Here is a 26966-nt window from a genome sequence, read left to right as displayed (position 1 = left end):
GAGTCCAAAAACTGAAGAACCTAGAGTCTGATGTCCAAGGATAGGAGGAGAGGAAGCAAGTACCTGGCAAGGGAAGAGAGTATGAGAAGACTAAGTAAGCAAGTTTATCACCCTTCTTCCACCTGCTGTGTTCTAGTTGTGCTGGTGACTGATTGAATGGTGCCTACTGACATTGAGGGTGGTTCTTCCTTTTTCAGTCCACTGACTCAAAACTCAATCTTGGCAGGATATGGTGGCTCAGCCTGTAATTCTAGCATTTTGGAAGACTGAGGCAGGTGAATTGCTTGAGCCCAGGAGTTTGAGACCAGCCTGGACAACATAGTGAAACCCTGGCTCTACAAAAAAATACAAATATTAGGTGGATATGGTGGCACATACCTGTAGTCCCAGCTACCTAGGAGGCTGAGGTGGGAGGATCGCTTGAGCCTGGGAGGCTGAGGTTGCAGTGAGCTGAGATTGCTCTACTGTACTCCAGCCTAGGAGACAGAGTGAGACCCTGTCTCAAAAATAAACAAACAAAAATGTCAGTCTCCTTTGGCAACACTTTCACAGACACACCCGGAAACAATACTTTACCAGCCATGTAGGCATCCCTCAATCCAGTCAAGTTGACACCTAATATTAACCATCACAGTCATCTTGGCACTTCAGCAGGAAATAATTAATCGATTCTCTCTCTACCAACTTGCATTCACTTTCATCTCTTGATTTATTTCCTCAGACTCCTAAGTCCCTATACCAAATCCTGACCACTAAAGGGGTTAAAACAACTGAATTTACCCCTTTTACCTAAGACCTGCATGAGGAACCTGCTTAACAAGACCTTGAGAATGGATATAAGAATAGATCAGGGTAGGTTTTAGGGTATAGGGATAGACAATTCAGTTATATTTCTTTCCCTGATGACAAACCCACACTGATCTTTCTCACCTTTGCACAACTGTACTGCAGAATTGGAGTTATAATACATATGGTACATGTTTTAGGGGGCCGGGCACGGTGGCTCACGCCTGTAATCCCAGCACTTTGGGAGGCCAAGGCAGGCGGATCCCAAGATCAGGAGTTCAAGACCAGCCTGGCCAATATGGTGAAACCCTGTCTCTACTTAAAAAATACAAAAATTAGCTGGGCATGGTGGTGGGCACCTGTAGTCCCAGCTACTCGGGAGGCTGAGGCAGGAGAATCGCTTGAACCCAGGAGGCGGAGGTTGCAGTGAGCTGAGATCATGCCACTGTACTCCAGCCTGGGCGACAGAGTGAGACTCTGTTTAAAAAGAATAATAATAATACATATTTCATATGTTTTAATTTCCATGTGAACAAGGAGCATGGCTTAGGTTTCTTTTGTGCTGTCATGGTGCCTAGCAAAGTCCAGTACATATGGCACCTATTTGATGTATAACTGCTAGAAGATGAGATTTCAGGGCTGTATAGGCTTATACTTGAAGGGAGAAGGAGTTTTGGGACAAGCCTACTGCTCCAACTCCCACTGGAGTACCACATCTGAAGATTTCTTTTTTTTTAAATTACTTAATTTTTAAAAAATTTTTGTTATAGGTTTGAGGGTACTTGTGAAGATTTGTTACATAGGTAAACTCATGTCATGGGAGTTTGTTGTGCAGATTATTTCATCACCCAGGAATTAAGCCCAGTACCCAATAGTTAGTTTTTCTGTTCATGTCCCTCCTCCCACCCTCCACCCTCAAGTAGACCCCAGTCTACTTGTATTTATAAGTTCATAATGACCTCCAGCTCCATCCATATTCCCACAAAAGACATGATCTTGTTCTTTATGACTGCATAGTATTCTAGTGTGTGTATGTACCACACTTTCTTTATCCAGTCTGTCACTGATGGACATTTAGGTTAATTCTGTGTCTTTGCTATTGTGAATAGTGCTGCAGTGAACATTTGTATGTATGTATATTTATGTAGATATGATTTGTATTATATTTGTATTATATCATTTGTATGTAGATATATATTATGTAGAATGATTTGTATTCCTATTCTTCTGGGTATATACCCAGTAATGGGATTGCAGCTGAAGATTTCTATCCATCATGAAATTTTTCAGCATGAGGCACAAAGATTGAAATTATTTTTTGGCTTATTTTGTTCTGCAAAGTGGGGATTATGAATAAATTGTTTTAGTCTTAAATCAAGCTGCTGTTTTCTAATTAGATTGGCAATTTTCTTTCCAAATTCCACCTAAATCTCAACTCTTACCTATTATTTCCCAATTCTAAGTCATTTTACTCATTCAGATAAAATTTTCTTGACAATATTTCACGATATTCAGTAAATACATAAACACCTAAAGAACACAAATAAAATGCGGAAAAAGTAAGTTTTGACACAATTATCCTTTCTGATACAATTAAATGAACAAATTATTTCCAGTAATGTGTATTTGGACCATCAAAACACATACAGGTAAGTGACAAAAATGCCACCCCACATTTGAATATTTTAATCAAATTGTACTGACTATAATGATGGTGGAATTTTTTTTTTAAGAAAAGGAAAATTAAACACTGAAAATAAGCGAGCTGAGTTGAAAGTTATCTACAAAAGGAGTCAGAATAGTAAGATCAAGGTTCTGGTGCAGGTACCTGTTGGCTGTTTGATCCTGAGTAAAAGTCACTGAACACCTTTGTGTCACCCACCAGTATGGGCACTGACAGTACACAGGTGAAAAAGACACAATCTCTTCTCTTGAAAATGTTACTTAGTTTTTAATCACCAAAATTATCAGGTAATGACCTACTCTGGATACCAACATTGGTAGGTTGGAATATGCTTACTTTCACTTAAGAATTTCAGAATATTGAGTCATCGTATGATAAAATCATTATAGTCTCACATACTTTTGGAAAATATATTTTATTCAATAATATAAACAATGTAGTAGATATATTTGGTTATTTAATAATCATTTTAAGTTTATCGTACAGATGCACACATCAATAATTAGTGTTTTTCAGAAGGGATGATACACATTCTGCTTTTATTTTTATCTCTTTGGTAACAATTATTGACAAAACAATGAAACAAAGATATATTGTTTTACAATTGTAATTCCCTGGTATAGTAATTCTCAGCCTCTTTTATCTTATATTCTACCAGCACTTACATCTAATAGGTTTCAATATAGTAGAAATTTAAAAGTACATACTTTCAGAAAAGGTCATATTTCATATTCTGTTACTATGTTAGTCATTTATCATAAGTATTAAGTCTAAGAAAAATTGCAAAAGAAATTGCTAAGACTTTAAAAACTATTCCTTTACTAGTTAAAAAAATGGTATATCGTTGAGTATAAATCTTATTGCCCTAGTGACAGTGAAAAACAAAGATGTTTAGCAAAAAATATTGCCATTAATAGGTTTATCTAAAATTCTACAATAGAAAAAGCAGAATAAATGTGTTGGCATCCAGAGGTCAGGTGATACAGAAATGAAATTCAGGGGGTGCAAAAGATATATCAAGGACATGGTAGTTAAAAGAAATGAAAAGAGACAGATGTCAAATGAATATTCCGCAGTAAGCAGGGTTATCAGGAAGCTGGACAACAAAAAGACTTGAGCACATGGGAAGCAAGGATTAAAAGCAACTTCACCCAGTGTGACTGCGAGTATATCAAAAGACATAGGTCTGTGGAAGCCAGGGTCAGAAGGGATGGTAGGCCATGAACATGAGGGACAGTCAGTTACTGAAATGTTAATGTTAATTCGGTGTCTCATCTAGGCTGTAGTAGGTTAGAGGATTTCTGGCCTTACCATGGATTGTAATTATATGGTACCTGGATGCTCTAAAACATGTTGTGGCTTAGTACTTAAAAAAAAAAAAAAGTTTTAGCATGTTACATATTCCCAATAAATGAAATTTTATGTCTGAACTAAAATTTACTTCACTTCCTAATGTAAGAATGCCTTGCTTAAAGTAAATTCAATATATAAAAATCAGAATTTTAAAAATTAAACAATTAGAAATGAAGTTATTCACTTTATAAATACTGAATTTATTTGTCTTTTCAATTATGTTTACTTTTTCACACATTTACGTTACCTGGCTTGCCATGTGGGCCTTTGAAGTTCCGTATCCCCTGACAGTAAGGGACAGCTGCTCTGAGTGTTGCCTAAGACATCTACAAACAAAGCTGGTGTTTTATTCCAGTTGAAAAAATGATAACTCTGTGAAGCATCTGGTCTTGTTTTTACTAGCAGCTCTAGTGTTTGAGCCTATTGTTTGGAACGGGGAAAAATTATTTCTCTAAGTAGCTCTTTAAAATGGATCCCTGTCTACAGAGAGACAAGGATCTCTGTCTCTCCTCAGTGGCCTTAGCTCTAAATGTGAAGTTCTTTCTGGACTGAAACTAGAGAAAAGTGAAAGTCAGATTGTATCTCTTTAGAATGTTGACAGTTTCTTTACCAATACCCTATTTAATATACTGATACTTGCATTGAATATGCAGTTATACAGAGGGAAAGAAAAAAAGAACTGAAGCATTAGAAAAAATATTTTTATGTATAATAAGGAAAACATTCCACAGCATGCTAAGCACTCTTCGTTTCCCTTAGATGTCACTGTCTCTTTCTTTATCTTTCATTCCTTCTCCAGTGGTAGCATTTGGGTACTCAACCCAAGACCCACAAGTTTCCATCAACTAAATTTCAGAGAGCTTAAACAAGATATTCTCACGACCCAAATTCTCAGAATAGTCTACTTTAATCAGAGCAAGATGATTATCCTTTACGCCTATAAACACTCCAGGATCAGTCTTGCATTCAAATGAAACACAGTTGAAGGACTCATTATGAAGGACAAAGAAGGCCTGGTCTGGCAGTGGTTTTTCACACTTATGGAGCTGAGGAAACAAGAGAGAAAGCAATCCATATGTGAATGGGAAGTTCAGAGTCAACGTTACCTGCCTGTATTGGAAACTAAAGGGGAATACTTATGTATGACTTGATATTTCTAGCAAGCTTGCTTAGTGAGTAGTGGAGGGGAGATGGGGAGAAGTGAGTACAGGGCCAGAGGGGTGGGGGGTGGATTTGATTTGATTCACTGATAGTCAATATAGTTAGAGAGGCAGTATGGATTGGGGTGATTGGATCTGGATGCAGCAGTTCTGGATTTGTGCCCTTCTTTTGACATGTACTATCTCTGAGACCTTGGGCATGTTGCTTTATCTCTCAAGCTTCATTTTTTTAGTCTAACTAGTTTTCTAGATCAGTCAATCCTCAAAATACCTACAGACATATGAATAAATATAAATGATTATTATTTTGGGTCACTGAGTTTTGGGATGGTTTGTTGCATAGCAACAGTTGACCAATACAACAACTCCATTGTAGAGTTACTGTATTAAATAAAATAATATTTGTAAAACATTTAGCACAGTGCTTGCTACATAATAGAGCTCAGTCTAAGTAGCTCTATTATTGAGTAGTTATACATGCCAAACACTAGATTATATATGTTTAGGAATGTTTTGGTTAGGAAGATGCTGGTTACTATCCACTGTTTATGTTAATAAGGCCTTACATGGCTGTGTGTGTTAGCTTTATAATTTTGTGTATTTATATAATTTATCTTCTATATTATGCTCTTCTGTTTTCTTCCATGCCTCTACCTTTGACTTGTTTGTCAAAATAGTTATAATTACACATCATGACCAATATAATAATGCCATTTACTAACTAAAGAAGAATATGCAATGAATCCTATGTTCAGAATGTAGATGTTAGATTATTTATAAATCTTGGCACATGGAAACTCTTATGACCCTCCCTTAAGCAGGCTCAGAATGGAAAATTATTTTTTGATATTTGTTTAAGAAAACAATATTATACAAAGAAATGTTTCCTAGAGGAACATAGTAGTTCCTAAAACCAAATAGCAAGGATTTGAGATCATTCTATATAACAGTGCTTCTCAAACTTTAAGGCACATATGAATTTCCTGGAGATTTGTTAAAATATGCTGATTCCGATTTATTTCTGGGAGGCTTGGAATCTTGCATTTCTAACAAGCTCTCAGGTGATGCTGTGCTGCTGGCAGAGAGCAGACTTTAAGTAGCAAAGCCATACATGCCACTTTCCTACCTTCCTTACTCTAGAAGAAAGTCATTTGTAGTAAGTGATTGTGCTTTATATACAATAGCACAAAAAAAATCCTTCTGCAAAATACCCCAACACCCAAATCTACACAAGTTGGTGGAATCATTCATGACAGTTCTGTAATCATTTATATATGTATAATTTTCTTTTCTTTTCTTTTCTTTTCTTTTTTTACCTCCACAGAGTGCTCCTTGTTGTTGGCTTGCAACCAGCAGTCTTTTGTAGGACTCAGGGTTACCATTAACATCTTACCATCAACACCATCACCTTACAATTAAGAAAGTATAAATGATAAAGTTAAGAACTGTAACTCATCTTTATTTAAATGAATTCAGCACCCAGGAAAAGACTCTAAGACATTACATTAAAATAATTACTTCATTCACTAACAGGTAACTTAGAAGTATTTGTACCCAAATTCAAGAGGCACTGATAAGCAGAGGGTGCTTATAAACCGGAGAGAAATTAGTTTTTTTATATGCTTTTTAACTGGAGAGTTGTGACCCTAATGGGTACTTCTTTGGGCATCAGCTTTCCTGTCTGCATGTAAAGCCACTCATAGTGTCCCCCAATATTCATTCCTCTTTTGGGATGGTAATACGACATTCCCCAGCTTGCCTAAGTGTAGTAATACAACCGAGTTTTGACCAATGTGAGATGAGAGGAAGTGTTAGATGCAACTTCTAGATTGTACCCTTAAAGGGAAATAGAATGCATGCATTTGTTTTTCTCTGTCCTGTTGACCGGACATTATCATGCTCCCAAGTACTCTTGAACCATGTAGATGTTGGCAGAACCACAAGATAGAAGGAGATGGGTTCCTTGGACAACTTGTTGAGCCATTCCAGCCGTGGCTAAGACAGAAAGTTTTATCTACCATAAGCCACTCTTGTTTTGGATCTCTATTAAGTGTAGCCAAAACTTTATCCTAACGATTAAGCTGTAAAATGGATGAGAATGCATCCTCTGAGAATCTAAGGTTTTACCATGAGCTTGGGTTGGAGATAACCTTCTGAGACTATCTTTTTTCCTATGGGGTGAAAAGGATTTTATTTATCTTTACCCCATACTTAAGAATTCAAGCATTATAGCTACCCAGCTCTCCAAATTACCTGATTCACTTGAGGGGTGTTGAGACTCATAGTAACTCAGTAACACCTTATCTGAAAGAGAATACAGAAAATCCCTCTGGTGAGACACAATTTTCTTAAGTTTTCAGTTCCAACACATATATAACATCAGAAAATATCCTCCCATTTTATTATATATCAATAAAAGCAAAACTTTTGTGGTTTTGAGAAAGGTCTCAAAAATGCATGAATATGCTCTGATGAATTCTCCAATATAGTTGTTATTAAAATATTTAAAATATTTTTCATAGCATTGACAAAGAAGTTGTACTTTGGTGATACTAATAAGGCTAGAAAGATCTATTGGATAATTTAGAGATAGCAAATACCTGTGGTCCCTCTTTCCATCTTTCACAACAGATACTACATTTCAATGTCAGCATTCTTTGATGAACCTGACAAAACTTCTGAATCCATCTTGACATACAAGTGGATTCCGGCATCCACTGCCAATGCATTAGAGTTAGCATACAGCATGACTTGTTTGCCATGTCTAAGTTAATCCATTGTTTAAAGTTTGGTAGATTTAGTTTTATTAAAACATTTTACTTTTATTAGTCATTATTACATCGTTATAGAAAAAGAAAATAATCTACCTTTCTTTTTATCTTTCTTCAAGTCTTCAACATATATCTCATAACTTTCATCCTCCAAAGCAAAAGTAATGGATTGATCATTGTATGTGCTTAGAGAAGCAAGAGATTCTGTAATAGGTGAAATTCCTGTTAAGAATTCAAAAACTTGTCAGGTACAATTCTTTTGGCAACCTTTTTAAAAAATGCTCTCTCAAAAAACATTTTTGCAATTTGAGTTGCATTTTGTATGTCACTGTTGGCTAGATGAAAGCCTTTGGCACAAGTTTTACATAGCTCAAAGGCTGAGATGTGACCCTTGAATGGGATTAAAGGTGCTAGTGTCCTGCACAAAGGCCCTGGGAGGCCATGTGAGTGTGCTTATGGGAGTGTTTGGTGGGGAAAAAGAAAATGGAAACCAACAGACATTGCTTGAAGAAACCTTCACTTCATGACACCACGTGGTCTGGGGACTGTGGTAAAGAAGGAACTGTATTTTGATAGATATGGATAAATAAATGTTCATCTATAAAGTATGGAGTTACCCAGAAGTTTCTGACAGTCCTGGAGAATGTGGGTATGAACCCTGTTCTCTGGCTAAATAACAGGGACACTTAGTGCAGTGCTCCTAACTTTTAAAAAGTGTCAAAATACACATAGAAAATGATAATATTTTTATAGCCTGCTGAGGTAAACTGGAGCAGATTTAGGGACTACCTATATGGGGCCTGGAAAAAAATAGTATACAAAATATTAAGGAGAATGTTACATACTGAATTTGTACATGAACTTCTAAAGTAAATGATTTAGAAATACTGAATGAGAAACTTCAGTGTTGCTTCTGGGAATTTAGGACATTTATAGCAGGAATAATGCTTGAAATGGCAACTGCAATTCCAGGAAAAGTTTTTTTGTTTTTTTTTTTCCTGAGACAGCTGCTCTTGTTGCCCAGGCGAGAGTGCCCTGGCATGATCTCGGCTCACTGCAACCTCTGTCAGGGTTCAAGCGATTCTTGTGCCTCAGCCTCACAAGTAGCTGGGATTATGGGTGCACATCACCATAACTGACTAATTTTTCTAGTTTTAGTAGAGACAGGGTTTCGCCATGTTGGCCAGGCTGGTGTTGAACTCCTAACCTCAGGTGATCTGTCAACCTCAGCTTCCCAAAGTGCTGGGATTACAGGTATAAGCCACCACGCCTGGTCAAGTTTTTTTTTTTTTAATGATGATCTCTTCACTTACTGATAGTCATCATCAACTTGGAACCTTGTACAAGGATGTGATAAAATTTAAAACCATTGTAACTACTACTTAAAGTGTATAAAGTGTTAGAATTACATTTAAAAATACAATAGCTTTTTTCTTTAATGGTCAAAATGTTGAAATTTGGGGGGAAAATGTGTTTTTTTCCCAAAAGATAACATATTTTCACCAAAACTAATGACCATGGGATTCCAATCCATAGCAAGTATTTCAAAATAATGATGGTGTGTTAACTAGAGAATGCCTGTGCATTATTAGAACAGCTCCCTTGTGCCACTTTGCATACTATTAGATGGGTACATCAGCTGCGAATGGGCAGAAGTTTCTGGTACACATTAAAGACACAGACTTGGGACTGCTACCTGGAGTAGCACTTTCCAGGGTCCTGTGTCACACCTCCCTCCTCACTCCCACGTCACTCCTGTAACCAGTCATACCTGTGATACTTGAATCATGAAGTGCTCTAGTATATTTCGGGACCCCTGATATACCAAAGGCAAAGCACTCCACAGTAGACTGCTGTTGACAGGCAGCGAGTACCACATGTCCTTTGTGCTTTCCACCTGCAGACCAGATGGGATTAGGGATGGACCATCAATCCCCACTCTGCACAAACACCCCTTTGAGAATTCCCAGTTAAGGTTGCTTGCTGAGAGTAGTGCTTGACTCCAGGGCTTTGGCCACTCCGTGGACCAAAGGGATTGATACCTCCTGGCACACTTATACCCCAGTAGAAGCACATTCATTAGAGATCAGGAGGAAGAAAACTAGTCACCCACAATCTCAACACCCAAAAGGTAAGCACTACTAACACTTAAGCCTACTTCCTTTAAATTAAAAAAATTCACTTAAAAATATTGTAAACATATTTATACATAGTTGTGTATCTTTTGTTTTCACTTAACATTATAACATAATCATTTCTGTCATGCAAATTCTTTGTATGCCCTTTTTAAAATAGCTAAAAACCAGTTCGTCATCCTTAATATTTTCTAAAAGGAACCTTGGAGTGAGGAAAAATAATTGCATATTTAGATGTGGTAAGCAAAGGCAAATAGATACCTACCACTATTGCCAGAGAATATACAGTTCCCCTTACCTGTTTTCAGTGAAGGCCTTTTGGTGGTTTCTCTCCTAAAGTAACAGGCCTCCTTTTTTATCGTAAGGCCAGAGCGGAGCTTCGTAAAGTACACGTGGCAAACTTCTTTGGCCTTCTGTTGGGATTCTAAACAATTGAAAAACTTGTGAGACTGTTACATTCCATTCATCTTTATCCTTTTACAAATCCTGAGTGTAGCAGACCCAGAAAGCAAGTACTGGTTCACAGTATCTTATCAGAAACCCTTAGGTCAGCTGTGTTTCAAAACTCAGAATTTTTTAGGTTTTAGGGTTGTAATATAGAGCATATACTATATCTATGTAGCACCCCAGAAGAGAGGGGGGCAGCACCCCATAATCAAAATTAGTTAATTTTATGTTGAAACATAGGAAAATTTACACAAAGTGAAATAAAGACCTCATGTTAGTTCACATCAGGAGTTAACTAAGAAATGAGTTTAGGTCATATTTTGCTGTCAAATAAGTTCTGAAAAACTTTAGGTCTTTAGAAAAAAATTTTGGTTTTCAGAATTCCATATGAGGGAGTGCGAACCTGTATCCAACATATATCAACCTTTGCCTAATTGAGGGGGATCTTTTACTCATATGAAATGTGCAATCTTTTCTCCTTATCTAGAATACACCTTTAATAATTTTGGGGAGATTGCTGAAGTCTACGAAGGTTATTGATATTAAAATAACTACTGTTTACTAAGTGTGTACAGTGAGCCAAACACCGTGCTAATGATTTTACATATGTCTCCATTTAATTCCTCATAATAATCTTGCAACATAGGCATTATTGTCCCCATTTTACAGATGATAATCTGAGGCTCTCAGGAGTCAGTCATGACACTTGCCCAAGATTACAGGGCTGGCGAGAAGTTGTGATTGAAGTGTGTCTAAAATCAAACCTATTCTTTCCATTACCATCCACTTACCGCCATCTAAGAAAATGCTACACTACAATTTGAGGGACTAACAAAACGCAAATTCAAATTAAATCAGTTGAAGTAAAAAAGTTAATTGATTATTCAGCAATTATTTCATTTTGCTAAAGAAAAATCTAGGTCTCAAAAGGAAAATTAAATTTGGTACTTGGAAAATCATAAAAAATCTTTCAGAATCAGGTAGAAAAGAAAATTATAACACATGAGTCATAGGACCTCAATTTTTAACATTATGTAGTAAATGAATTATCAAGCAATTTATACAGTAAAGTCAAATTTCAATTAGTCACAGTAATTCAGAAAATAAAATAATTATTTGTGACTTTGGGATTCATTTTATGAATTAAAAAAATTCTCCAGAGGATTTGCCTTCCTAAAATAATGCTTTTCAAAGATAAGTAGAAAAGCTTTTATTAGCTATTATTTTGAATTAATCCACATCTTGCCTCCAATTCAGATGAGTAGGTACTTTTAACTATCTTCAACTGATTTAACAAGGGCAGACCACTTAATTATATTCACACCCACTCTGGAACTCCTTACCATTGATTCTCAATTCAGAAATATCAACTGTGGTATCTTGTATTTATATTTTAGTGCTTTTACACTTACAAAGATAATTTATAAAGAAAACTAGTGCTAGAGCCAGCATTGTACTTATTCTCCTAGCAAGTAATTTAATGCAGTACTTTACTGACCCTTGTATTAATTCGTTTTCTGCTACTATCACAGAATACCATAGACTTGATAATTTATAAAGCAAAAAAATTTGTTGGCCAGGTGCTGTGACTCACACCTGTAATCCCAGCACTTTGGGAGGCTGAGGCAAGAAAATCGCTTGAGGCTAGGCATTCAAGACCAGCCTGGGCAACACAGTAAGACCCTGTCTCTACAAAAAATTAAAGAAAAAAAAAATAGCTGGGTATGATGGCCTGCTTCTGTAGTCTCAGCAACTTGGGAGGCTGAGACCAAAGGATTGCTTGAGCCTGGGAGTTTGAGGCTGTAGTGAGCTATAATCATGCCATGGCACTCCAGCCTGGGTGACAGAGTGCGACCCCATCTCTAAAAAAAGAAAAAACAGAGAGAAAATTATTTATTACACTTCTGGAGGCAGGCAAATCCAAGAATATTGTGCAGGCATCTGGTGAGGATCATCTGATGGTGGAAGGCAGCAGTGAGTACATGAGTCAGAGAGGAAATCCGGCGAACTCACTTTTATAACAAACCCAGTCTCTTGATAACCAAACCACTCCCATGATAACAGCAGTAATCTGTTCGTGATAGTGGAGTTCTCATGACCTAATTACATCTTAAAGATCCGACCTCTCCAGAGGTTGCAGTGAGCCGAGATAGTACCACTGCACTCCAGCCTGGCGACAGAGTGAGACTCTGTCAAAAAGATCTGACCTCTCAACACTGTTACAATGGTGATTAAATTTTAACATGAGTTTTGGTGGAAACATGCAAACCATAGCAACTATACCACATTGTCTTTTCAAAGCTAAAAGGCATAATATGATAACTGAAAGAATGCTCACTCCTTATATTCTTTATATTTTAGTCAGCATCACATGGGCATGATAGGCATGCCTAATACTGAGTGTGGACTCTGGGGGAACAGGATATCAGTCTGGGTAGTTAAAAGTGAGGGTCACAATACTGAGGAAGTACTGAAGATGTAGAAGACTTTTGGAGATAAGAAGAGAGTTAAAGATACAGGTGTGAGGGCTAGCATCTAGTAGGACAAGCACTGGTTATAGTTCAAGGATGGGGGTTACTACATTTGAAGTATTGAAAACACTTTGCATCGGGAGAATTTTGAAGAAGATATACTTTGGTGTTTTGGGAAGCTGAAAGTGTGAGGGTTGTGTTCTGGAGAGGAAAGTGTAAAGCTGGCATGGACATGTGGACTTTGCAGGAGAGAGCATTCCACTGGGGTCAAAGAGCCAGCTCAAATGTATATAAAGGCTGTTACCACTTTCTATGTTTCTATCCTGCCTGCTCCCTGAGGGCAATAGCTTAGTATGAATTTTAAGAAAATTCCCATAGCTAATTTCATCATAACAGCAGCATAAATCCCTCGGGGATTTCTGGTGAGTAAATAGGAAGGACCCTGGAAATCTTTCTATAATTCTGCCATTCAGAGAACAAGACTATGCCTGATAGAAACCACAGAGGTGAAGTACTCCATCTTTCATTTCTTCCCCAAGCACGGATTTTACCAAGGTGTCTTCCTACTGCTTACTACCCTTTACCTGTCTGTGGCAATGGACTCTCAGGACTACTTCTTTCTTTGAACCCCTCTTTCCTTATGCCATGTCACCAGTTTCCCTAGGTTCTTCTTGTTTCTCTCTGACTAGTGCACCTTGTCTCTTTGTTAGTTATCCCTCTTCTGTCTGCTCATAAATGTTGGTGTTCCTCAGGGTTTCGACTTTTTCTTCTTCTCTCACTCTAAACTTTCTTTCTGGGCAATCATGCTTGCTTCAATGATTTCAATCACCTTTTTAGAGGCTGATGACTCCCCAGACTGTAACTCTATCTTTGGCCTTTTTCCTGAGCTTTCTATCGGTTGTTCTTTCTCCACAAGTCATTTTGACCCAGCTACTTCAAAGCATCACTGTCTCTTTCTGTGTATATCTTGTGAATTCTGGATATCTCTACCTGGGTGACCTGCAGCTACCTTAAACTAAGATTCACTGGTCTTAGTCTCTTTTCTGCTGCCATAACAGAATACCATGGACTAGGTAATTTATAAAGAAAAGAGTTTTATTTGATGTCTGGTTCTGGAGGTTGGGAAGTCCAAGATTGAGGGGCTGTAGCTGATGAGGTCCTTCTTGCTGTGTCGTCACATGGTGGAAGGCATCACATGGTGAGAGTGCACATGAGGCAAAGAAAGGATGGGGACTGAACTTCATCATTTTTATCAGAAACCCAATCCTGCAGTAACTAACTCACTCCCACGACAATGGCATTAATCCATTAATGAAGGCAGAGCCCTTATAATCTAATCACCTCTTAAAGGTCCCACCTCTCTTCTTCTTCTTTTTTTTTTTTTTTGAGATGGAGCCTTTCTCTGTTGACAGACTGGAGTACAGTGGTGCAATCTTGGCTCACTGCAACCTCTGCTTCCTGGGTTCCAGCGATTCTCCTGCCTCAGCCTCCCGAGTAGCTGGGACTACAGGGGTGTGCCACCATGCCCAGCTAATTTTTATATTTTTAGTGGAGACGGGGTTTCACCATGTTGGCAAGGATGGTCTCAATCTCTTGACCTTGTGATCCACCCGCTTTGGCCTCCCAAAGTGCTGGGATTACAGGCATAAGCCACCGCACCCGGCCGGTTCCACCTCTTAATACTATCACAATGATAATTAAATTTCTACATGAGTTTTGGAGGGGACATTCAAACCATAGCAGTACTTACAATAAAAAATTTCTTTTTCTTTTTCTACCCCCAATATATTTCTCCTGAATTGCCTATCTTGAGAAATAGTAGAACTATCTATCATTATCCACCCATTTTTTTTTTTTTTTTTTTTTTTGGAGATGGAGTCTTGCTCTGTCGCCCAGGCTGGAGTGCAGTGGCGCGATCTCGGCTCACTGCAAGCTCCTGCCTCCCGAGTAGCTGGGACTACAGGCACCTGCCACCCTGCCTGGCTAATTTTTTGTATTTTTAGTAGAGACGGGGTTTCACCATGTTAGCCAGGATGGTCTTGATCTCCTGACCTTGTGATCCGCCTGCCTCGGCCTCTTAAAGTGCTGGGATTACAGGCGTGAGCCACCACGCATGGCCTGTACCCAATTCTTTAATAAAAAAGCTGAGAATCATTTATTTTTCCTTCTTTCCATTCTTACAATTCATTCAATCTGTCATTAAGTCTTTTTGATTTCACCTTCTGAATATATCTAAAATCTAGTCTGTCCTCTCTATTCTGTTGTCTTAGGTCACGCCTTGATCATTAGTCCCTTAGATTAATGCAGTAGACCTCTAACCAGTTTCTGTTTCCACTCTTGCCTCCTCACTTTATCATCACACTACTATCATCACACTTCACCAATGTGATATCTGTAAAGTAAAAATATTTTATCATTCCTCAGTTCAACATTTTCAATGATTCCCTACTGTCTACAGGATAAAGTCAAATCTCCTTTACTGTAACAGAAGATCTTCTATGGATAGACTCAAACTAAAGGGGTTGATCTCTACTCAGTTCTAGCTAACTATTGCCATGTAACATATGGACCCAGTGTTTCTAGATCTTTGGATTTTTTAGAGAAACTATACACATTTAGATTTTCATTTAAAATATCCTATTTTTAAAAAATTGACTCAATTAGAAAATATCAATAACACTGTTCAGTCCTTATAAAATACTCCTGCTGGATGGATCTATCCCAAGGCTCCCATATTGTGACCTCTGGCTAGATCCATGAATGAAGACGGCTGGATTTTTAGGGAAGAGAAAGTGTTGACAGATGTGGGGGGGAGAAAGTGGGAGAAGAGAAAAGCCTGACCCTGGGAAGTAGCTTCCTGTAAACTGGGAAGGGAAGGGTTGTGAGAGAGGCTTTCCTCCAGGCCATGAAGTCCTGTACCCTGTTGACATTAGAGGCAAAATGCCCTGGGGGTGATCACAATGTGGGACTGACTGTGGGGACACCTGCAGTGGTTGGCTACTAAGTTTTGTGGCATTGTGAACTGTGACTTGTGTCAGATCCTGGTAGCTAAAGAGTAGAGAAGGCATTAAATGTGCTTTCTTGCCTTGTTTCTTGGGATCTTAGAGAAGAAGCTTATTTAGAAAAACAAGATATGACACATCTTTTGCATTTTGAGTTGAGAATCAGTTTACACCTGTCACATACCCCAGAGATATCTGTCAGATTTTTCACCTGTATTGTTTAAATAATCACAGTTTTAGTGCAGTAGCTCTATCCCACTCGCCCCCATCTGTGAGTTTACTTTCCATGATTTCAGTTGCCCACAGTGAAATACAGTAAGATATTTAGAGAGAGAGAGAGAGAGAGAGAGAGAGAGAGCAGACATTCACATTGTTTTCATTATGGTATGTTGTTCTAATTGCTCTACTTTTTTATTAGTTATTGTTAATTTCTTATTGTGCCTAACTTATAAATTAAACATTATCATGGGTATGTATCTGTAGGAAAAAACATAGTATATGTAGGGTTAGGTACTATCCATTGTTTAGGTATCTGTTGGGTGTCTTGGTACATATTCCCTGCAATCCAAAATTGGTTGGTAGAAGTACCTACTGTCGGTACCATCAGTAGATTTACTTATCACATGGTAAGTGGAATGTCACCTAGGGCACAGGTAAATTATTTATAGGACTTTTCTTAACAAAGATCATTAAAATTTAGTCCTAAATGAAAGCCTTGCCCCAAAGACATTTCAAAAAGATCAAAAGGCACAGAAGTTTTAGTTTGAGAAGAATGTGTGGCCAATAGTGTGGTGATATTATAAAACAGTGAATTCAGAACTATTATAGATTGGGCACCTTGAGGTCAATCCCACCACAATTGCACAGACAAACTCAATTGTGTCCCAGTGCACAAGTGAGTCCAGCTATTGATAGTGACTTAACAGAAAGTTTAGACAAACATAAGCACAAAAAATTACAGTCTTTCTACCCTTGGGAATGGGGAGAAAAAGGAATCTGTACTCCAAGACCAAAAATAATAAGTCCTGTTTCTGGCCCTGAACATCCAGAATTATGGAGGCATACTGTGGCCTCATACTGCATTAGAATTTGGTCTGGAAATCAAGCTATAGAAACAAGAGATCAAGAGATCGTAAGCCATTTTATACTATCGACCTAAATTCCAGTCTAACAGTTCGTTTGCAAAGTTGTATAAAGCCCCCTTATATTCTAGTTCTAGGAAATATAGTTATTAAACCAGACTTCCAAACTACAACCTGTGAAAATTGCAGATTGTTTACTTGCATTGATTCGACTTTCAATTAGCAACACTGTATTCTGCTAATGAGAGCAAGAGAAGGCGTGTGGATCCCTGTGTCCATGGACCAACCGTGGGAGGCCTTGCCATCCATCCATATTTTACTGAAGTATTAAAAGCCATTTTAAATAGATCCAAAAGATTCATTTTTACTTTAATTTCAATGATTATGGGATTAATTGCAGCCACAGCTACGGCCGCTGTGGCAGGAGTTGCATTGCACTCTTCTGTTCAGGCAGTAAACTTTGTTAATGACTGGCAAAAGAATTCTACAAGATTGTGGAATTCACAATCTGGTATTGATCGAAAATTGGCAAATCAAATTAATGTTCTTAGATAAACTGTCATTTGGATGGGAGATAGGCTCATGATCTTAGAACATCATTTCCAGTTACAGTGTGACTGGAATATGTCAGATTTTTGTATTACACCCCGAGTTTATAATGAGTCTGAGCATTACTGGGACATGGTTAGATGCCATCTACAGAGAAGAGAACAAATTTTTGAAGCATCAAAAGCCATTTAAATTTGGTACCAGGAACTGAGACAATCGCGGGAGTTGCTGACGGCCTCGCAAATCTTAACCCTGTCACTTGGGTTAAGACCATCAAAAGTACTACTATTATCAATTTCATATTAATCCTTGTGTGCCTGTTCTGTCTGTTGTTAGTCTGCAGGTGTACTTAGCAGCTCCGAAGAGACAGCGACCATCAAGAATGGGCCATGGTGACGATGGCGGTTTTGTCGAAAAGCAAAGGGGGAAATGTGGGGAAAAGAAAGAGATATCAGACTGTTACTGTGTCTATGTAGAAAGAAGTAGACATAAAAGACTCCATTTTGTTCTGTACTAAGAGAGATTCTTCTGCCTTGAGATGCTGTTAATCTGCAACCCTAGCCCCAACCCTGTGCTTGCAGAGACATGTGCTGTGTTGACACAAGGTTTAATGGATTTAGGGCTGTGCAGGATGTGCTTTGTTAAAAAAGGGCTTGAAGGCACTATGCTTGGCAAAAGTCATCACAGTTCTCTAAATACACTGCTGAAGGCTGCAGGGACCTCTGCCTAGGAAAGCCAGGTATTGTCCAAGGTTTCTCCCCATGTGATAGCCTGAGTTATGGCCTCGTGGGAAGGGAAAGGCCTGACCGTCCCCCAGCCCGACAGCCGTAAAGGGTCTCTGCTGAGGAGGATTAGTGAAAGAGGAAAGCCGCTTTGCAGTTGAGATAAGAGGAAAGCATCTGTCTCCTGCTTGTCCCTGGGAATGGAACGTCTCGGTGTAAAACCTGATCGTACATTTTATTTATTGAGATAAGAGAAAACCGCCTTATGGCTAGAGGTAAGACATGCTGGCGGCAATACTGCTCTTGAATACACCGAGATGTTTGTGTAAAGTCAAACATAAATCTGGCCTACCTGCACATCAAGGCATAGCACCTATCCTTAAACTTATTTATGACAGAGAGATCTTTGCTCACATGTTTTCCTGCTGACCCTCTCCCCACCATTACCCTATAGTCCTGCCACATTCCCCTCTGCGAGATGGTAGAGATAGTGATCAATAAATACTGAGTGAACTCAGAGACCAGTGCCGGCACGGGTCCTCTGTATGCTGAGCGCCAGTCCCCTGGGCCCACTGTTCTTTCTCCATACTTTGTCTCCGTGTCTTATTTCTTTTTTCAGTCTCTTGTCCCACCTGACGAAAAATACCCACAGGTGTGGAGGGGCTGGCCCCCTTCATGTTTCATTTGGTGAATCTCATTTTTTCTGAAATAGACAATGCTGATGGTAGTTCTGTTTAGAAATAACTCCAAGAACAGTTTTTATATTCTGTTTTTGCATTGAAAATCAGATTTGCTTCTGCTTCAAAGAGATATTTATGTAAAATTAAATAAGGACTGGCAGCAAGCTGCACTTTTTTTTTCTAAATGGGAAAAGGGTTAAATTACCCAGCTTCAGGTATATTTTTATGGCAACACAAATTGACTAAGATGATTATTCAAATATCTTCATCTGTTATTCTCTTCTTTATCAGTAGTTGCAAGTTAAGACCACATGCGTGATATCACCAAAGGTCTTAATGAATATTTGTTGAATAAAAGTGGACCTGCTTAAAATTTTGCTAGTTTATCAGGGAAAAGGTTTTGGGGGTTTGGCGGCAGGACATGTGTGGAGCAAGAAATGGTTGATATAAAAGGCTATAACCAAGTGTATCACTATTCACAGGTGCAGATTATCTCAGCTATTCCTGCCCGGTGATGTATCAGATATGCCAAAGTTGGCTATATATGGTCTGTTCAAAACCAGTCTGCTGTATTATATCCTTATGTGCCATCCCTTTTTATTTCAGTTCTTCTATTCTTAGTAGATTTTCATAAGAGAGCATGTATAAACATTGGAGTAGTAAACATTTGATAACAGATAAAAATGTGTGTAAAACATTCAGAGATAAGTAACTTAAGTCCTTACTTCCCAGCTTGAAACACAAGGCTTTGCTTGCTGTGTTCTTCCGCTTTGCTGTGGAAATTTTGTTGGTTGAATACTTCATTTTAGGCTTCATTTTTCAGGCTTCTATTGGATTAAAATATAATATTAGTTCATTTGTCTCAACTTAAAAACAAACAGGAACAACTGTGGCTAGCTTACTACCAAATTGGTAACATAAACATATAGAGGAAATAATTATTTCAGTAAAGTTTGAACATAGTATTCTAACTATGCATTCATGCTAGGATATGGTACTCTGCACTGCATAATGAGGCTTTGGTCAATGGACTGCATATACAATGGTGGTCTCACAAGATTATAATGGAGCTGATAAATTCTTATCACCTAGTGGTATTGTAGTCATTGTAACATCCTAGAACAATTCATTACTTGCGTGTTTGTGGTGATGGTGGTGTAAACAAACCCACTGCACTGCCAGTTGTATAAAAGTGTAGCACATACAATCATGCGTAGTATATAATACTTGATAACAAATGACTATGTTACTGGTTTATGTATTTGCTATACTATACTTTTTATCGTTATTGTAGATTGTGTTCCTTCTATTTATAAAAAAAAATCAGTTAATTGTAAAGCAGCCTCCTGCAGGTCTGTCAAAAAGGTATTCCAGAAGAAGACATTGTTATAGGAAATGACAGCTCCATGCATGTTATTGCCCCTGAAGAACTTCCAGTAGGACAAGATATGGAAGCGAAAGAGTGGTATTAATAATCCTGACCCTGTGTAGGCCTAGACTAGGGTGTGTGTATTTGTGTCTTAGATTTTAAGGAAAAAACATAAAAAGTAAAAAATTAAAATTAAAAATTTCAAAAATGGAAAAAAGCTTATAGAAGAAGGGTATAAAGGAAGACATTTTTGTACAGCTGTACGATGTTTGTGTTTTAAGCTAAGTGTTATTATAAGAGTCAAAACGTTAAAAAACTTAAAAGTTTATAAAGTAAAAAAGTTATAGTAAGCAAGGTTAATTTATTATGGAAAAAAGGAAACGATTTCAAATAAATTTAGCTTAACCTAAGTGTACAGTGGTCATAAAGTCGATAGTCATGCTCAGTAATGACCTAGGCCTTCACATTGACTCACTACTTACTCATTGACTCACCTAGACTAATTTTCCATCCTGCAAGCTCCATTCATGGTTAAGTGCCCAATACAAGTGTACCATTTTTTAATCTTCATACCATATTTTTACTTTACTTTTTCTGTGTTTAGGTATGTTTAGATACACAAATACTGCTGTGTTAGAATTGACATTTTATAATCTATTCTCTCTGAAGCCTGCAACCTGAAGGCGTTCTCTGCAAATAAGAACTTTGGTTTCCACAATCCTTTATTTTAACCCAGACATTCCTTTTTATTGATCCCAGTTGACTATAGCCTTTTATTCCTTATCCATCTTCCAGCTGAACCCCTCCATCCCCTGCTTCAAGTTATCCCACCCTTTCTGGACCAAATGAATGTATTTCTTAAATGTATTTGATTGAAGTCTCATGTCTCCCTAAAATGCATAAAACCAAGCTGCACACCGACCACTTTGAGTACCTGTTCTCAGGATCTCCTGAGGGCTTTGTCACAGGCCATGGTCATTCATATTTGGCTCAGAATAAATCTCTTCAACTATTTTACAAAGTTTCACTCTTTTTGTAGACAGTGGAAATATTGGTACTGCAATTCTGAGACTGTTTTCTTATACTTTAGTATAGAGGAAATAAGTAGATATATTATGTTACATGGTTTTGACTGTAGGGGAAAAGAGATACAAACATAAAAGAAGTCATGAGAAAACCTATGGAATGTTAAATTTGAGTCAGCAATATCAGTGTGCCCACATCTTAGTTTCTTAATACTTTCTGCACTGAAAGGAACAGCGGCTCCAGATCTGGAGCTGTAAAATAGTGGTGAACATGGAACATCCTGCTACAAAGCAGAGTCACTAAAAAACTAGTGAGATTGTGTCAGAAGCATATACACAAGCCACCAGGAAAAATCTCCTGCTGGCCAAACTTAATACAATTTAAGGATCAAAAAGAATAATGGTGATAATTGACCATAAAGCATTTAAAGAAACCCACAAGTTCATAGCATTTCTCAGGAATTGAATGAATAGGGAGGGGTCTAGTCGTTACAGAAGGAATGATAGCATTGAAACTGGCCTCATTGGGGTGCCACCTGGAGTTCTTGGTCTAATGACTGAGGAAATCAAGGAAGGTGGACACACCAAGGGTGAGGTTAGAGCAGAAGTTTAATAAACGAAAGAAGGAGAGAAAGCTCTCTGCTGCAGAGAGGGGTCCTGAGTAAGGGTTGCTGTTCTATAGTGGAATATAAGGGTTTTATAAATGAGCTAGTGGGGAAGGGGTGCTTTATTTACATAAGATGTGAAAAACTGGTTAGGACTAGGTGTGTCATTTTCAGAAGGCATGAATTCCTGACAACAACACCCACCCTGTCCTTCCAGTGTAGCGTGTATGTGGGCTCATAGCCTAAGTTACTTCATGTTGTTTGACTTCCCTTACTGCACATGTGTTGGGGGTAAAATCCTCCATTGTGGACATACCTAGCTCAGTGTAACTCCTCTTCTCTGTGTAGCTATAGGCATGTTCCAAGCATGCCCTCCTGAGCAAGCTTCCTTTTTTGAATATATCCAAAGAAGGAAAGGAATGTGTTCACTGAGGCCAACTGAATGTATATGAAATTTGCTGATTACACAGAAGGCACTCTTTTGTACCAGGGCTTGCTTCGTTATCTATGTTTGTGGCTTGATCTATTTGCCTAGCTGGTTTCTTCTTTCTTTCTGTCTCAGAATCAGACAAAACACCATCTTGCAACCCCCAATTTAATATTTGATTCAAGCAAGGGACATCAATTGATATGAAACCTTGATGGTCAAGCTGGGTCACTGTATCATACTGAAAAAATATGGAGTTCTGTATCATAAATTGAAGAAAACTCCATATTCTCTTAGTATGGTTCTACAGTCTGGCTTCAGCATTAGGGTATGACACTGTGCTGTGGTTTGTGGAGGGAGCAGGACTTCTTCTCCAGTCTTAAACTCTCTGACATTGCCTGCAATTCTATCAATAATTATTGCTTCTTCTTTTTAAGTATTGGCCTCTTGTTTTGCTACACTACAAACCAACCAAACAAATCAAATTATGCCAGCAGTGGTTACAGTGTAAATCCCTTACGAACTTCATATGAACAATCTCTTCTAGCAGTTAAAAGAAGAGCATTGAGTTCTTGGGTTAGAGGACTCATTAGAAGGTAAACTTTATGCACCCTTATTTTGTTCCTGGACAAACTTGTGGAGGCTGAAACTCCAAATGATCTTGTCTAGGTAGAACTGCTATAACCTTATGTGCATGCTACCTATTTACATCCAGTCCCATGGGCAAAATCCCCGATGGTCAGCCAGTTAAAGACTACCTATTCTGCCCCTCAATCTTCTGCCATGGGAGTAAATGTTGTGCTCACACAGCTTGAAGACTTCACATCAACCCTTATTTTCTTCCTCTGATTCTCCCACCTTTGTTGGTCAAGAGTGCTTAGAAACAGAGGATCTTACATATCATTTTACTGAGCCCCTAACTTACAGATGAGTAGACTGAAACTCTAAAGATTAAGTGCCTTGCCCAGGATTATGAAACAGAACCAGGAACAGAATCTAGCCTCCTGACTTCCATCTTGATGCCAGTACTTCCCCATCCTGTCTGCCTCTGTTCTTTCTCCCTTTCCTGCTCAAAATAGGAAGAAAATAATCAGAACTGGGAATTTAACTCCAAACACTCAGCCTTTCTTATACACAAAGCAGTTGTCCAACTTCTTTGAAATAATAAGTTTCTGAATATGGTTGTTAATTTGTAATCACACATTTGGAATAATAAGATAGGGAGTCCAATTGTAGTTACATTTTAAGTTGTACATAAAATAATTTAAATAGTAACCTACACAGAGTAGATAATGAAGTAGCACTTTACTAACATAAAAACTGCATTGCCTTGATGTTGTTTGTTTTCTCTTCTACCCAAGGATACTTACATCCTAGAAAAAACAATTCCTGGTCATTAAAAAAAGTTACTTTTTCTTTTGTTATAATCTTAGAATACTTTAATAAAAAGAAGTTACATTCAAATAAATATGGGAAACGTTCCAATCTACATTCTATCTCTAGGAGAGTCAGACTCATGTTAGCATAGAAAAGGTGTTGATAGTCCTTTATTGAAGAATCATGGGTACCTTTGTTTAACTATTGTTTTCAGTAGTTATTTGATCTCATAACCTTTTTCTCCCCTCTAATCACCCTCATGGACTAGTTTGAGAGAATGCACTTGGAAGAACTTTGCCATAAACCAGTATTGGCTTGCATAATTGAGCAAGATAGAGAAGCTGAAAATACCACATTTACAATGGAGTCATTGACACAGAGAAAGTCAACACCCTTTATAGAACCGCATGATAAGTCAAAAGCATAGTATTTTCAAATCCTATTCTGAAAAAGTATTTTCTTCAAATAACCTGCAAATTCTTTGCCTTGATCACTGTTTTCACCATTTTTTTCTAGACTAAAATTTACTCATTACTCTCCTATTTTTATGTCAGAAATATTTCAGAACATATGGCAATGGAAACATCACTGGTTCTTTTTTGCTGCTATTCCCAGTGATATACAGCAAATATCCCTGCACACTGGTTATGATACTCACCTAAGTTATAAAGTGCTGGTCTCAGATGATGTGGTTTCCTGTAGTCAGCATTTGTAGTATTTAAGGCAGTTACATCCCAGTACTACTTATATAGACACACACATGGATTAAGCAACATTGGATGACAGCATTTGATGTATGAGGCAATGCAGATGGAGCTACTTAAATGCATTAGAACATGTGGGAGCTTATCTTTTTCCTACCATCAGATCCTAAACAGAGATTATTTTAGCTGCAGCACTTTCATTTTATTTTATTTTATTTTTGAGACAGAGTCTCGTTCTGCTGCCCAGGCTGGAAATGTGTAAATGAGAGGAAAGTGTATGTGTGGTAGACCCTGACATTCTTTTTTCTATGTAAAAAATTAGGAGGACAGTTCCAAGATGGCCAAATAGGAACAGCTCCAGGCTACAGCTCCCAGCATGAGCAACGCAGAAGATGAGTGATTTCTGCATTTCCAACTGAGGTACCAGGTTCATCTCACTGGGGTGTGTCGGACAGTGGGTGCCAGACAGTGGGTGCAGCCCACCAAGCAAGAGCCAAAGCAGGGCAAGGCATCGCCTCACCCGGGAAGCGCAAGCGGTAAGGGAATTCCCTTTCCTAGTCAAGGGAAACCATAACACACAGCACCTGGAAAATCGGGTCACTCACACCCTAATACTGTGCTTTTCCTAGGGTTTTAGCAAACGGTGCACCAGGAGATTATATCCCGCACCTGGCTCAGAGGTCCCACGCCCACGGGGCCTCCCTCATTGCTAGCACAGCAGTCTGAGATCTAACTGCAAGGGTGCAGTGAGGCTGGGGGAGGGGTGCCTGCCATTGCTAAGGCTTGAGTAGGTAATCAAAGCCACCAGGAAGCTCCAACTGTGTGGAGCCCACCACAGCTCAAGGAGGCCTGCCTGCCTCTGTAGACTCCACCTCTGGGGTCAGGGCATAGCCAAACAAAAGGCAGCAGAAACCTCTGCAGATTTAAATGTCCCTGTCTGACAGCTTTGAAGAGAGTAGTGGTTCTCCCACCACAGAGTTTGAGATCTGAGAATGGACAGACTGTCTCCTCAAATGGGTCCCTGACCCCAAGTAGCCTAACAGGGAGGCACCCACCAGTAGGGGCAGGCTGACACCTGACACGGCCAGGTACATCTCTGAGACAAAGCTTCCAGAGGAACCATCAGGCTGCAACAATTGCTGTTCAGCAATATTCACTCTTCTGCAACCTCCACTGCAACCTACCCAGGCAAGTAGGGTCTGAGTGGACCTCCAGCAAACTCCAAGAGACCTGCAGCTGAGGGTCCTGACTGTTAGAAGGAAAACTAACAAACAGAAAGGACATCCACACCAAAACCCGATCTGTACATCACCATCATCAAAGACCAAAGGTAGATAAAACCACAAAGATGGGGAAAAAACAGAGCAGAAAAGCTGAAAATTCTAAAATTCAGAGTGCCTCTCCCCCTCCAAAGGAATGCAGCTCCTTGCCAGCAGTGGAACAAAGCTGGACAGAGAATGACTTTGATGAAAGAAGAAGGCTTCAGACGATCAAACTTCTCCAAGCTAAAGGAGGAAGTTCAAACCCATCGCAAAGAAGCTAAAAACCTTGAAAAGAGATTAGATGAATGGCTGACTAGAATAACCAATGTAAAGAAGTCCTTAAATGACCTGACAGAGCTGAAAACCATGGCATGAGAACTACATGACAAATGCACAAGCTTCAGTAACCGATTCAATCAACTGGAAGAAAGGATATCAGTGATTGGAGATCAAATGAATGAAATGAAGCAGAAGAGAAGTTTTGAGAAAAAAGAGTAAAAAGAAACGAACAAAGCCTTCAAGAAATATGGCACTATGTGAAAAGATGAAATCTGCATCTGATCGGTGTACCTGAAAGTGACAAGGAGAATGGAACCAAGTTGGAAAACACTCCGCAGGATATTATCCAGGAGAACTTCTGCAACCTAGCAAGGCAGGCCAACATTCAACTTCAGGAAATACAGAGAATGCCACAAAGATACTCCTTGAGAAGAGCAACTCCAAGACACATAATTGTCAGATTCACCAAAGTTGAAATGAAGGAAAAAATGTTAAGGGTAGCCAGAGAGAAAGATCGGGTTACCCACAAAGGGAAGCACATCAGATTAACAGTGGATCTCTTGGCAGAAACTCTCCAAGCCAGAAGAGAGTGAGGGCCAATATTCAACATTCTTAAAGAAAAGAATTTTCACCCCAAAATTTCATATCCAGCCAAACTAAGCTTGATAAGTGAAGGAGAAATAAAATCCTTTACAGACAAGCAAATGCTGAGAGATTTTGTCACTACCAGGCCTGCCTTACAAGAGCTCCTGAAGGAAGCACTAAACATGGAAAGGAACAACCGGTACCACCCACTGCAAAAACATGCCAAAATGTAAAGACCGTCAATGCTAGGAAGAAACTGCATCAACTAACGAGCAAAATAACCAGCTAACATCATAACGACAGGCTCAAATTCACACATAACAATATTAACCTTAAATGTAAATGGGCTAAATGCTCCAATTAAAAGACACAGACTGGCAAACGGAATAAAGAGTCAAGACCCATGAGTGTGCTGTATTCAGGAGACCAATGAGAACAAAGATGAAACGTACCAGAATCTCTGGGACACATTTAAAGCAGTGTGTAGAGGG

General features: G+C 38.7%; 1 protein-coding gene across 8 annotated transcripts in view; it reads right to left on the bottom strand.

The window, feature by feature from the left end:
* Positions 1 to 2866: 2866 nt before the first annotated feature.
* The window catches only part of IL33 (interleukin 33), a 46514-nt gene continuing 22414 nt past the window's right edge, over positions 2867 to 26966 (bottom strand). For 3 of the 8 annotated variants that reach the window (XM_017949876.3, XM_017949877.3, XM_009188794.4), the window contains 8 exons: positions 21146 to 21343; positions 19568 to 19669; positions 10188 to 10313; positions 9526 to 9651; positions 7851 to 7976; positions 7237 to 7287; positions 6300 to 6391; positions 2867 to 4869 (listed from right to left, as the gene is read on the bottom strand). In XM_017949876.3, coding sequence (XP_017805365.1) covers positions 4669 to 4869; positions 6300 to 6391; positions 7237 to 7287; positions 7851 to 7976; positions 9526 to 9651; positions 10188 to 10313; positions 19568 to 19658 — 813 coding nt within the window. In that variant the 5' untranslated portion in view covers positions 19659 to 19669; positions 21146 to 21343 and the 3' untranslated portion in view covers positions 2867 to 4668. Of the gene's footprint in view, positions 4870 to 6299; positions 6392 to 7236; positions 7288 to 7850; positions 7977 to 9525; positions 9652 to 10187; positions 10314 to 19567; positions 19670 to 21145; positions 21344 to 24303; positions 24711 to 26966 lie in introns of those variants that run through there. The other 5 variants (XM_017949874.3, XM_017949875.3, XM_003911725.5 and 2 more) reach the window with 3 other exon arrangements.

This window comes from Papio anubis, chromosome 13 (genome assembly GCF_008728515.1).
Source record: "Papio anubis isolate 15944 chromosome 13, Panubis1.0, whole genome shotgun sequence".
NCBI classification, from domain to species: Eukaryota; Metazoa; Chordata; class Mammalia; order Primates; family Cercopithecidae; genus Papio; species Papio anubis.
This window is presented reverse-complemented; position numbering and strand designations above follow the sequence as displayed.